The 13625-nt window shown below is 35.5% G+C and overlaps 1 protein-coding gene across 4 annotated transcripts in view; it reads left to right on the top strand.

The window, feature by feature from the left end:
- Positions 1 to 13625, top strand: part of RYR3 (ryanodine receptor 3) — a 708417-nt gene that overhangs the window by 654723 nt on the left and 40069 nt on the right. For 3 of the 4 annotated variants that reach the window (XM_031952023.1, XM_031952026.1, XM_031952025.1), the window contains 6 exons: positions 2201 to 2282; positions 3033 to 4360; positions 5027 to 5085; positions 6278 to 6449; positions 7696 to 7782; positions 13085 to 13285. In XM_031952023.1, coding sequence (XP_031807883.1) covers positions 2201 to 2282; positions 3033 to 4360; positions 5027 to 5085; positions 6278 to 6449; positions 7696 to 7782; positions 13085 to 13285 — 1929 coding nt within the window. Of the gene's footprint in view, positions 1 to 2200; positions 2283 to 3032; positions 4361 to 5026; positions 5086 to 6277; positions 6450 to 7695; positions 7783 to 13084; positions 13286 to 13625 lie in introns of those variants that run through there. The other variant, XM_031952027.1, reaches the window with a different exon arrangement.

Genomic DNA, 13625 nt, shown 5'->3' with positions numbered 1-13625 from the left:
TTAAAATATTCAAAGGAAGGTACTAGATTTAAGGGAGATCTGGAAATACTTTCTGTAGAAGGGAGGATTTTAGCTAGGTCTCGAAGCCTAGAAAGCCCAGAGATAGCAGAAGGAGAGAGAACACTCAAGACATAAGGGAAAGATACTGAAAATATCTTGAGTTGAGAGATGAAGTATCTTGTTCAAGGAACAGTAAAAAGGCCAGTCACTGGATTGTAAAGTACCTAAGTATAAGGTGTAAGAAGACTGGAAATCTAAAGGTTAGAAAGGGCTTTTAAAGCAAAACAAAGAATTCTATGTTTGATCCTGAAATTGATAGAGGTCCAATGGAGTTTATTGAGTGTGTATAAGTAAGGAATTAAAGATTATCTGTTAGATAATATAGGATGACTAGATCAAGGGTATATTAGAGGATTTGGTCTTAAATGGTCAACTTTTTAGAGATTAAATAAAGGAAAGAATGAGATGTTAAAGGATTTTGAGATGTAAAGAAATGAAAAGAAGAAGGGGCTTATGGCAAATGGTCTTTATTTTCTCATACAGAATGAGAGAAAGTTCTCAGCTGAGAAAGAATGAGGAAGAAATAGCATGGTAAGCTTAAGGAAAGAAAAGAAGGTTTTGAATAGCCTCTGTGGAAAATAGGATAGTCAATTAGAGATGAGTAAAAGAATTGTATTATAATGAGCACCTAGTTAAGATTGGTATCATAAATGTGTAGTGAACCTAGTTCTACTTTATGATTTCCTTCAGGTCTGTTCAACAGCATGTAAACTTGAACAAAGGATTCAAGAGCAGAAGAAGATACGAAGTTAAACCAGTTAAGTATAGATTTGAAATCAGGAAGAAAGTTAAATGTATAATAGTAGTCTAGTAATGAAGGATAGAAAGGCTTAATAAGGATGAGTACTCTTTCTTAGGAAAGTTGAGGTTTAAAGAGAGCAATACAAGTTTATGATAATAGAAGAGGATTTTACCTTTTGATTCTCAAAAGGAAATTTATTGTGGATGCTGGCAAGGGCAAGCTATATCTATCCCTATGTAGGTGAAGTGGAATGGAAGAATAAGTGATGGGAGTTGAAGAGATTGAAAACATGGAAACAGTGTTTGAGGAGACATCAACCAGTACATCAAAATTCTCTCAAATAAGTGCAGGGCAACTAATTGAAACAGTGAATAGATACAGGGCTTGGAGACAGAAAGACTTGAATTCAAATGTGGCTTCAAACACTTATGGTAAATCACTTAATCTGGTTTGTTTCAATTTCCTCATCTGGATGAGGAAATGGCAAACCACTCCAGTATCTTTGCCAAAAAAAACCCAAATAGAGTCATGAAGAGTCAGACACGACTGAACAAAAAACATGCAAACAAAAAGAATAAGAGCAGAAGTTGAAATGAAGAGGAAAACTGTGAGCCCACGTACTAGTCTTCTTAAGAAAGAAGGAAGAATACCTTTCTTTGAGGACTGATAAATAATTGCTTCTCTAATTGTGATTGGCAAAGTTGATCAATTTGAATGGAGTGAAGCTCAAAGAATCAGAAAGTTTCTAAGTAACAAGAGAGGAGTAATGAGTATTCCAACACCCTGCATAGGAACAATATTGGGATTTGATATTAGGGCTGCTTTGTCACTATGGGGGAGACATCTCTAAGTTCAGGTTGACAAAAGGAAGAGAATTTTGTAAACTATATAATGGGAGTTCCAAATGGCACAGTGGAAAGGGCAGGTAGAGCTGGAATGGAGGAAAAATGTTTAACTGAATGGGGATCAGACATTGGAAAGTTGGGATTAAAAACAGGAAATACATCATTCATGGATTAGAAGTAAACGAACTGGGGAAAATTTGTAACTTATAGGGGTCGTAAATTGCAAGAGGACACCAGTGACCTTCCTCCTATTCAAGTCAGGTGTTGGAATAAGTAGGCTTAATATTTTACATGAACTTTGACATTCTCTGAAAAAGGGAAGGTAGGAAGCTATTTGTATGATGTCCATAATTTGATATATTTAAATATGCCATATTCTGGTTAGTTCCACCATACTATGTCAAGTAATACTTTTATCCTTCCTTACACTAGTTCATTCCTAGGTCCTGGATAGCCTTCAGCCCATTTCCTCAAAGCATAGTATGCTTCCCCATTGCTCTCTATTTTGTTAAGCATGCACTTAATTCATGGCTATCTCTTATTATTGTTCTAGGATTCCAGTCAGATTAAGTTGCTGAAAGAACTCTTAGATCTCTTACAGGACATGGTGGTAATGCTACTTTCCCTCCTGGAAGGTGAGGCTATTTGGTATAATTATAAATTCACAGATTCTTTTTTTTTTTTTGATTGAGATGTTATACTAGTCTAATTAATTTCTCTTCTGGCAGGTCTTTTAGATCAAACTTAATAAAACAATGAGTGGGAGCAAGTGAATAAGTGGGAGGGAAGGGAAAGAAGAATAAAACCAATTGATTTCTATGAATGGAAATACAGAATCATTTACAGGAGAAAAAAAAACACTAGCCTTTGTTTGCTTTCTTTGTTTGCTTTCCTTTCTTATTGTTTTCAACCAGACTGCTATAAACTTTATATCTGTGCCATCTAATAGGGAACTGTTTTAAATTTCAAAGGGATGGCAATAATATCACTTACCCCTTTGTAGTTCTCTGATACAGTTGCCCTAGCATGCCAAAGGAGAGGGAGTGGAACAGATATCATGCTATTTCATTTCATTTATTCTTTCCTTTATTGCTGCTTTCTCCTTTGTTTCTTAGTGGATCATCTTTTCTGGCTTTGACATACACACACACACACACACACACACACACACACACATCTCCCTAGAGAAGGCAGTGTAGCATTTTGGAAAGAAACCATTTTATTGGAGCTGGCTTATACTGACTTATGAGAGCTGATTTTTAAAATTTCAGTATAGAGAAAAATTTTATGGTACCATGTGAATAATTGTTTTTACCTGCCCAGTTCCATCATGATTCAAGAACAATAATAACATGTTTTGTGTATCTGCTTATCTTGCCTCATAGGGAATGTTGTAAATGGAACCATTGGCAAGCAGATGGTTGACACCCTTGTGGAATCATCTACCAATGTAGAAATGATATTGAAATTCTTTGACATGTTCCTGAAACTGAAGGACTTGACCAACTCAGATGCCTTCAAAGAATATGACCCAGATGGCAAAGGAATTATCTCTAAGAAGGAATTCCAGAAAGCCATGGAAGGGCAGAAACAGTATCCCCAGTCAGAGATTGAGTTTCTCCTCTCCTGTGCAGAGGCTGATGAGAATGACATGTTTAATTACATTGATTTTGTGGACAGGTTCCATGAGCCAGCCAAAGACATTGGGTTTAACGTAGCTGTGTTACTAACCAATCTTTCAGAACACATGCCCAATGATTCCCGCCTGCAGTGTTTACTGGATCCCGCTGAAAGTGTCCTGAATTACTTTGAACCATATCTGGGGCGCATTGAGATAATGGGTGGAGCCAAGAAAATTGAACGTGTTTACTTTGAGATCAGTGAGTCTAGCCGAACACAGTGGGAGAAACCTCAGGTTAAAGAATCCAAACGACAGTTTATCTTCGATGTTGTCAATGAAGGTGGGGAACAGGAAAAGATGGAATTATTTGTAAACTTCTGTGAAGACACAATCTTTGAAATGCAGCTGGCATCCCAAATCTCAGAATCTGACTCAGCTGAAAGACCTGAAGAGGAAGAGGATGAAGAAGAGTCTTCCTGTGTAGTAGAAACTAAGGAGGATGAAGAAGAAAACAAAACACTGGAGTCTGCTTCTGCTTTTGCCACAGCCTGTGTCTCAGTGAAGAGAAATGTGACAAGTTTTCTGAAAATGTCCAGTCTTAGAAACCTCAAGAAGCAATACAGGAAGGTGAAGAAAATGACTATCAAAGAACTGGTCAAAGTGTTTTTTTCTTTCTTCTGGATGTTTTTTGTGGGATTGTTCCAATTGTTCTTCACCATTGTGTGGGGAATCTTTCAGATTCTCTGGAATACTGTGTTTGGGGGGGGCTTGGTAGAAGGAGCAAAGAACATCAGAGTAACCAAGATCCTTGGTGACATGCCTGATCCTACACAGTTTGGCATCCATGATGATGTTATAGAAGCAGAAAGGGCAGAAGTGACTGAGCAGAGCATCACAGCCGAACTGGTGCACTTTGTGAAGGGTGAGAAGGGAGAGGCAGATATCATGTCGGATGTTCTTGGGCTCCACCCAAAGAAAGAAGGTGGCCCAAAGCATGGCCCTGACCCTGGCCTTGGGGATCTCTCTGAGATCATTGGAAATGATGGGCCCCCCACCCTAGAGAGCACAGTTCGGAAGAAAAGGAAAGCACAGGTAAGCAGAATCTGCTTGTCTACCTTTCTTCACCCTCAGAAGTGTGAATGTGCCTTCTAGTAGCTGCTGTAAACTATCGCTAGTAAAGCCAGTAACTAAATAAATCAGCATTATTTTAGATTACACCGATTTGGGGATACTAAAATCCTGAGAACCTAAAACTAAAGAGTTTCCACTGACCAGAGAGCTCTCATCTTGTATGATCCATGGTGCATCTACTATATTCCCTAACCCTATCCCAGCCTCCTTATCTTTGGTAGGAAAACACATTTATTTTTAATTGAATGTGAAAGTTTAGATAGAATGAATTTTGGAATGAAGCAGACACAAAAGGAGGCTTATTGTCATGAGATAGTACATCTGTAGTGTCTTAGAAGGTTTAAAAAGCCATGATTACTATAGTTGACTTAGGCTTTCAAAATATATTAACATATCCAGAACCACATCCTCATCAGAAGATGATTAATTTCTTTCCTTTGTGATGCTGCTAATATCTTTCAGATGAGATAATATAGGTTAAATGCTTTGTAAATCATATAGGCTTTTCTTATATGTGAACAATTGCTATCATTATTAATATTACACTCCTAATTGTATGGGAAACCACTCAGCCAGAGAAGAGAAGAGAAAATAAGGTATCCTGTTTGACTGTTACTTTTTCTCTAGGCAGCAGAAATGAAAACTGAAAGTGAAAGAGAAGGAAAAGTGGAATCTGAGAAGGCAGAGTAAGTTCTGGTTGATGTTTTCTTGGTGTTTCCTGTTCTAGTTGTCATGGTTGATAACCAAGAAATACATCCCAAATCCAAACCTCAGTGGTGAAAAATCAACTAGCATTTTTTCCTAATATTAAGTGAGAACCTCTCTGGCTTTGCTCTCTTCTTGATCATTTCCTCCTGTTCCACAACTTCCTCCTTTATCTTCCTAGTTGGTTTAACACACACACACACACACACACACACACACACACACACACACACACCACCCTCCTCTTTCCTGCAATCTCTTTTTACCTTGCTGTCCCTTAATACTTAGATAACTTTTCCCCTCTCCTTCCACAAGTGCTTTGAAAATCATAGTTTGGAAGTTTCTAATATACCTAAATGAACATCACTGTGGCTATTCATGCTTTTATGATGTCTCAGAAAGTGGATATTCAAACCTGGGACACATTTTCCTCTGTATTAGCTGTAATCATCCTATTGCATGGAATATAAAGGCTTTACCTTCTCATTATATCTCTTAACTTTCTAACTCCCAGTGGTTTGGCCCAACCTTGTGCACAGCACTTAACCAATTTCAGAAAAATGTTTGAGAAAACCAAATACTATATTAAGTGCAAAGTAAATGAGAGAAAATGATAGTTTAAAAAAAAAAGATGAAGTATATGAGAAAATGACAACTTAAAAGAAAATGGTTATTTTTGAGCCAATAATCCTGAGAACAGACTGCATAACTTATGATCCATAAATTCATAAATGAAGAAGTATCTAAAATTAAGAGTAGATAATAAGGGGCAGCTAGATGGTGCAGTGAATAGACCACTGGTCCTAAAGTCAGGAGAACCTGAGTTCAAATCTAATTGTGCAATCCTGGGTAAGTTACTTAACCCCAATTACCTCACCAAAAAATGAATAACAAAAAAGGAGAGTAAATAATAAACTGTACCAAAATATCACCCACCATTTATTAATCATTCACCCAATGAATATTTATTGAACATCTATTATGGATGGGTCTGTGTGGGATAAAATGATGTATAAAATAGGGATTATGTCCTTAAGGATCTTGCCTGTATGTCTCCTTCCTATCTAACTAAATTCCTTTTCTGTACAGTCTTTCTCTCATTTGTGATCTTTCTGGGTCTGATATTTCCTAGTTAATCTGAGCTAAGTGGGCTTCTTATTCTTTTTTTTTTAGTGTGGAAGATGGAGAAAAGGGGGACAAAATTAAGGAGGAGGAACAAGAAGAAGAAAACTTGGGTGGAGAAAGGACCAAGAAGAAGCGTCGTCATGGCCAAAAGGAGGATAGGCCTGAAGCCTTCATGGCTAATTTTTTCAAAGGCCTAGAAATCTATCAGACCAAAATGTTGGTAAGCACTTTACCTAATACGTCTGATTCAGAAACCAATTCCAGTTGAATTCCTCATTCCTCTTGGAGAAGTGCCCAATAGAACATATAGTACTTACCTTCTAGTTCATTTTCACCATTTTGTTACCCTTTACTCCTTCTATTCCCATTCATTCTCTTTTGATTCCTCCCATTTTATATATCTCTTTCCCTTTTTTGCAATGAGGAAAGAAGAAAGAGAAGAAAGAAAAGGGAAAAATAACAAGTAACTATCTTCCATGCACATAATCATCATTTAATAAATACTTGTTAGTGATTTTTGTCTTTGGAACTCCAGGCCTTTTTTGGCTTAATTTTTCTCCAGGAGGTCAAGAGATTTTCACATATGTAATACTTTCCCTTATATTTAGGAAACCTTAAAAGAAATCTCTGGTAGGTTGTATTCCATTTGGAAATTGATACTCAGAATGATAGATTTTGTTACACAAAAATATTATGAAGCCTACAGACTAGCCTATTAACACCAATTTTGATGATAATATATCTGGTCTATAGAGTCCTCTACAATCCAAGTAACCTTTACAATATTGTTATGATAGGAAAGTGCTTTTGAGCTTTGATTGGAGGTTTTGGAGAGTATATTTTCCTTGCCCATGCTTCCAATAACAATGTCTATTACCCTAAAGAAAGCAGAGATTTCTTTGGTTCTGAGCTACCACTATTCCACACTTCAGCTGTGGCAGTTCCAGTAGGGAATGTTTCCACCAGGGTTTAAATTGAGAAGGAAAATGAAGAATTGACTCTGGCAATTATAATTTCCACTGGAAACGGAGCAGAGGGTTTCTCCCCTGGTTAGCTCCCCTGGATAGCAGCTCCAACCTTCTTATCATAAGTAAGAATTATTTGTTCATAAGCAAAGTGTCCCTGCTTTTTATATTTAGCCATCATTAACAATGACCACTTTATAACAGAATGTTTACCCACTATCTGCCAGCAACCTTAGACACTTAGCTTACCTGTAAAAGAACAAGTCCAGAGCAGGGTTTCTTCAAACACTGTGTTTAAAATCACTTTCTGGCTGCTCCACAGTAGGACATACTTGGAATAGAAAGCCCAGGATAATCCCAGAAGAGTGATTGCCAGTGCAGGTGTTATTAGACAAGATTTTAACCTAGTGAGTTTTAAATGACTTGGGGAAAGAAAATGGATATATAGAATAAAATGTCTCCTCCCATCCCCTGTTCCCATATTTTTTCTTTTCTATCCAGCATTACCTGGCCAGGAATTTCTACAACCTGAGATTCCTTGCTTTGTTTGTGGCCTTTGCCATTAATTTCATCCTACTCTTCTACAAGGTAAAGCTTCCTTTATTCATTCAGGGGTTATTTATTTACTATATGTCCATGGGATATGTGAAGCCATACCAGGGGTCTTCCTCCAGGCACTACACTTCTTGAATAGCTTTCACCAAAAACAAATAAATAAATAAATAATAAAAACTGCCATTTGCCAAAGGGCCTGATCAGTGATTTTAAAGAATCTTAGATTTTGAAAGTGGAAGGCTTTAGTGACCATGAGATTCAAAAGAATACCTTCCATAACATTCCACAACATCTAATTTTGCCCAAACCCTTGAATAACATCTTCAGAACCCATTACCTCTTAATTACCTAATTACTGGAAATTTGTTTCGCCACATTAAGTCTGAGTGTGTTTCTTTTCAGCTTCTGTCCATTGCTCTGAGTTCAGCCTTCTGTGACCAAGAAAAATAATTCTAATCCTTCTTCCATATGATAGCCCTTCATATGCATGAGATAGATATATATCCCCAAATGTTCTTTTCTCCAAACTAAACATCCTCAGCTCCATTAGGTGAACTTCAAATAACATTAATTTGAAGATTTTTACAACCTTGGCTGCCCTTCTTTTGAAGACCCTCTAGCTTATCAATGTATGCTTACTAAAATGTGGTACCTAGAACAGAACACAAGTCTCACTGCCTCATTCCTGGAACCTTTATTCACCCTGTATCATTATTTGTTTGGATATTATATCATCCTATTTACTTTAAGTGAAGTTATATCTGCTAAAACCCCTGATATTTTTTTTCAGTTGAATTTTTTTCTATCCAAAGTTCCCTCATGTTGGATTTTTGAACCAAGCTTTAAACTTCGCCTTGGCTATTATTTTCATTTTATTTGATATAACCCATTGTTTTAGCCTATCCAGATATTTTTGAATCCTAACTCAGTGTTTGCTTTCTTCCCAACGAAAATTTGATACACATCATAGATGACTTTATCTAAAGCATGAAGGGCTGATGTCAATACATTTTAGAGTCAAATGCAAATTCTTTGGAACTTCCCTGAAGACCTCTTTAATCAATCTATTGATTACTCTATGGGTCTGGCAGTTTAATAAGTTGTAGATTAATCTTGCTTTACTATGATCTAGCCCACATTTCTATCTTTTTTTTTTGCAAGAATAGAATGAGAGACTTTTATCCGATCGTTTGCAAAAACCTAAATAAACTGTTTCTAAACATTCCCTTAGTCCAGAAATGGTAGTAGACATCTATAATCCCTACCACTGGGAAGACTGAGGGTGGAGATTACTTGAATCCACAAGTAGTAACCTACAGCAGGTAAACCCAATTGAATGTAGTCAATCAAGTCTACATTAAATCTCACACCCAGATGCTGAGCCCTGGGATCAGGAGCCATGAGGCTGCCTCAGGTTGGTTGAACTGGCCCGGGGAAACATCTTGTGCCAATCAGTAAATCAATAATGAGATTGAGCCCTTGAGAGACTGCTGTACTTCCAGCCAAGGAAAGATAGGGCAATTAGTCTCAAAAACAAAACAAACAACAAACAAAAAAACTAACACATTCTCCTGATACACAAGTTTAATAATTTTGCCAACAAAAGAAATAATATTAGTCTTGTATGTCCTGTTCTTGTTGAAGCCATACTGGGTTTTAATGATCATCACTTCTTTTCTTTTATGTTCACTATCTTGTTCTAGAATATTATCCAAAATTCAAGTCTAGTTCATTGGCATATTGATTTCAGATCCCATTCTCTTCTTTAAAAAAAATGGTGATATTTTAATTTTTCCAGTCCTATAGTTGCACTAATATTCTTTCATGATTTTATTTGGATAATACTTACTGTAACTCAATAGTCATATCGGCCACAACTTCTATAATGAAAGATGTAATTTATTTGAACAAAGTGACTTTTCATCTAAAATAGTTAAGTGCTATATTGTTCAGTATTTTCAGTCATGTTCAATTCTTAGATTTTGGTTTTTCTTAGCAAAGATCCCGGAGTGGTTTGCTATTTTCTTGTCCAGCTCATTTTACAGATAAAGAAACTAAGGCAAATAGGGTTAAGTGCCCAGGATCAAACAGCTAGTTGGTTTCTGAGGCCAAGTTTGAACTTAGAAAGCAATCTTCCAGACTCCAGACTCAGCAATCTCTCCATTGTGCCACCTGGCTGTCCAAATATTCTTACCATCTTCTTAATTAGCTTAGGTATTAATTCTTTATTACCCACATTTATTTTGTTTTCCAATCCAAATATCATTCTCTTTGGTGTAGAAAACAAAGACAAAATATCTTTATCTCATTCACCAAACTTAGTAGTTATATCTTTTTTTTTACTTTTCCCCCCTTCTTTTCCCACAAATAACAAAAATAAAGCCCTTTTTTATGAGCTTTATGTGTTCTTTTTCCCCAGCTTTAAGTGATTCTGAGTTTTAGCATTATTTTATATTGTTTTTATAGGATGATATAATGCTTTTGTATTCATTCTCTTACCTGCTCTTGGAATTTCTGGTTTATTTTTCTTATTAATCATACTTTAGGCATTTGTGTACAGGCAATTTGAGTTTTATTGCTGGCTTCTTCCTTATGTCTCCTGTGAATTTCTAGGTTTTTCAATTGCTGTTCTAATTATGTTTTAATAATTCTCAATGGCAGGTCACTTGAGAAATATACATAGACAATTTACTCCCTTCCCCTTCCCTTTGTTTCAGTTTTATTGATGCCTTTTGTTTTATGCCACATATTCATTTCCTGATACACATCTTTACTGGAAACCTCTGAAATAAGTTAAGTAAAACCAATGGACACAACAAATGTATTGGACAATATAGGCAACATTCTGTTACTGTAGTCTCCCACTTCTTTTCCAACAGAAAGGAAGTGCCTCTTCATCTGTTCTTCATAACCAATATTAGTCATTATAGTGAAAATCCATTTTCTTTTCTGTGTTGTTTTCATTCATATAAATGAGTCATTATATGTATTATTCTTCTGATTTTACTTATTTTACTCTGCATTAGTCTTCCCACATTTCTCTGAATTCTTCATTTCTAATGGCACAACGATATTTCATATATTCACACATCACAATTTATTCATCTAATCCCTAATCAGTAGTTCCCATTTTGTTTATAATAGTCTTTTTTTCTACCATAAAAAGTGCTGCTATGAATATTGTAGCATACATGGAATGTGTTTGCTTGGTTTTTTAAAATCTCTTTGGAGTATATGTCCAGTGATAAGTTAATTTGGTCAAAGAATGTAAATAGTTTAATGATTTTTCTCATATAATTCCAAATTGTTTCCCATAATGATTATGCCACTTCTTAGCTCAACAATGGTGAATCATGTATTCATCATCCAATAACACCAATAAATAACTGACTTTTTCTGTTTTTTTAATCATCTTTCTTTGCCACTTTTAGGAATACAAGATAAAAGCTTAGAGTTGTTTTTATTTGCATCACTTTTTAAAATCCAATATTCTTTAATTATTTGTCTAAATTAGAGTAGTTCTTTATGTTATATATGTTGTCAACCACTTACATCTGACTTTTATCAGAGATGCGTGATGCAAAGGTTTTTTTCCTAGTTAAATATTTCTCTTCTTATACTATCTGCATAAACCTGCCCAAGCTTTTTCATTTTATGCCATCAAAATTGCTTGTTTTATCTTTTAGGATCACTTCTCTCCTTTATTTTTCTTCTTTTTTTGGTTAAGACTATTCATTCTAAAGGTTTATGAAAGTTTCTTCCTTTTTCTTTAATTTTACAAAAATATCTTTTTCATATAAGTCCCATATCTCTCTAAATACCATTGGAATTTATCATGTTAGATGGTGGTCTAAACTTAATTTCCCCCAAAACTTTGCAGTTTTCATGATTCTTATCAGATAATCATCTATTATATTTGTTCTTAGAATTATTGAACTTTGCACTCAATTTTGGCTAATTCCTGCTTAGGTTATCCCATCTGTACCACTTATCTACTTTCTATTTTATGATTACCAAATAGTTTTAGTAATTAATTCTTCTCTTATCATTTCTGCTCTTTCAAAAAGTTCCCTTTATGTTCTAGATTTTTTTGTTCCTGCAAAAACATTTTGTTATTCATTTGTTTGGTTCTATAAGGAAATCTTTTGGTATTCTGACTGTTGTGGTCTTAAAATATAAATTAATTTAGATAGTATTTTTATTTATCAATATAGCCCAACCTAATCATGACTGATAAATCCCTCCCATTGTCTTTATTTCTGAGTGTTTAATAACAGTACTTATACAAAACATTTGTAGTTATTTTGAATAGAATTTTTCTTTCCATTATTTTTTCTTGGCTTTTTTTTGTTGGTGCTTTTTAAAAAATAAATTCTGATTATTTTTACATATTTATTTTGTAACTTGCTACATTATGGAAACTATTAATAATTAGTGATGAATGATTCTTTAGGGTTTTTTAAGTAAATTATTTTATCATCTGCAAAGAAAGCTAATTTTTCTCCTTTTTTGCCAATATTTATGCATTTTACTTCTCCCTCATTCTTTTTTGCTAAAGCTAGCTTTTCTAGAACTATGCCAGATAATATAGGGATTGGGGAAGCAGAGTATTCCTTATGTCACATTGCTCCTCTGCTTACATTCTCATCCTCAGATAGAATAGAATGAGAATCAGTGAACATGCCAGTGACATGGAGATGAGGAATATGGGAAATACTTGTTTAGACAAGGACTCCTATAGTTTGAGGTTCATTGCCCTACATCTTCATACAGCTAGTCAAATGGGCCTTCTATAATCTCTCCAAAATGAAAATTATTTCTTCTTTGATTTCTTGGAGCTATTGTACCTGATACATCTGGTCTTGGCTTAAGTCTGTGAATCTGCCTTGTATGTCAACCCAGATTCTGTTAGGTCATGGTATGAATAGAATGCATTATTGGTCCTGATATTAAGGCTGGTCCCAGCAAAAGGCATTCACAATTTTCAACCTGTGTTCTTTGGTTACAAACATAGTTTTTATACAGACTGACAATCAGAAAAAAAATATATACAATTCACATAGTCTAATACATTTATGTTTATTTTAGTACAATGTAATCAGATTTTAATCTTCTTCTTACCTGTTAATACAAAATCAACTTTAATTCATTATTACAACTATGTCCTCACATTAGTTTGCAATGCAGAAAAAAGAAGGAATTACTTAGGAAGACTAATTGCCACAGACTCCTTGCACCTTTCAAAAGTGTGTGTGTGTGTGTGTGTGTGTGTGTGTGTGTGTGTGTGTGTATGTGTGTATGTCCTTGTCTTTGTGGTGGGGGTTTCTTGGATTAGGTAACTGAGGAGCCCTTTGAGGATGATACAGAGGATTCCAACCTGTGGACTCCCTTCAAAGAAGAGGAGGAGGAAGAAGAAGGGATGGTGTTCTTTGTCCTGCAGGAGAGCACTGGGTACATGGCACCAGCGCTGAGGGCTCTGGCCATCATCCACACCATCATCTCCTTTGTGTGTGTTGTGGGCTATTACTGCTTAAAGGTGAGCGCCTTCCCACTTTTTTTCTCTGAGCCTCTTCTTTTTGTATGGGAGATGTAAACTCTTTGCCCTATAAAGTGGCAAACAGAAATTTTCACACTATAGGTACAGTCTATTACTTTCCTTCTACCCTTAAAACATCTGACAAGTTTCAAGTAATTAATCTTCAGGCATTTATTAAGTAACTAGTATGTGCCAGGCATAGTGCTAAGCACAGGGTTCTAAGACAAAAGTGAAACTGTCCCTGAGCTTAAACAAACAGGTCTACAAAACAGATACACAATTTATTGGAAATATGGAGAGAACTAACTGAGGTGGTGAGGTGAATCAAGAAAGATTTCAT

This window comes from Sarcophilus harrisii, chromosome 2, assembly GCF_902635505.1.
Source record: "Sarcophilus harrisii chromosome 2, mSarHar1.11, whole genome shotgun sequence".
NCBI lineage: Eukaryota > Metazoa > Chordata > Mammalia > Dasyuromorphia > Dasyuridae > Sarcophilus > Sarcophilus harrisii.
This window is presented reverse-complemented; position numbering and strand designations above follow the sequence as displayed.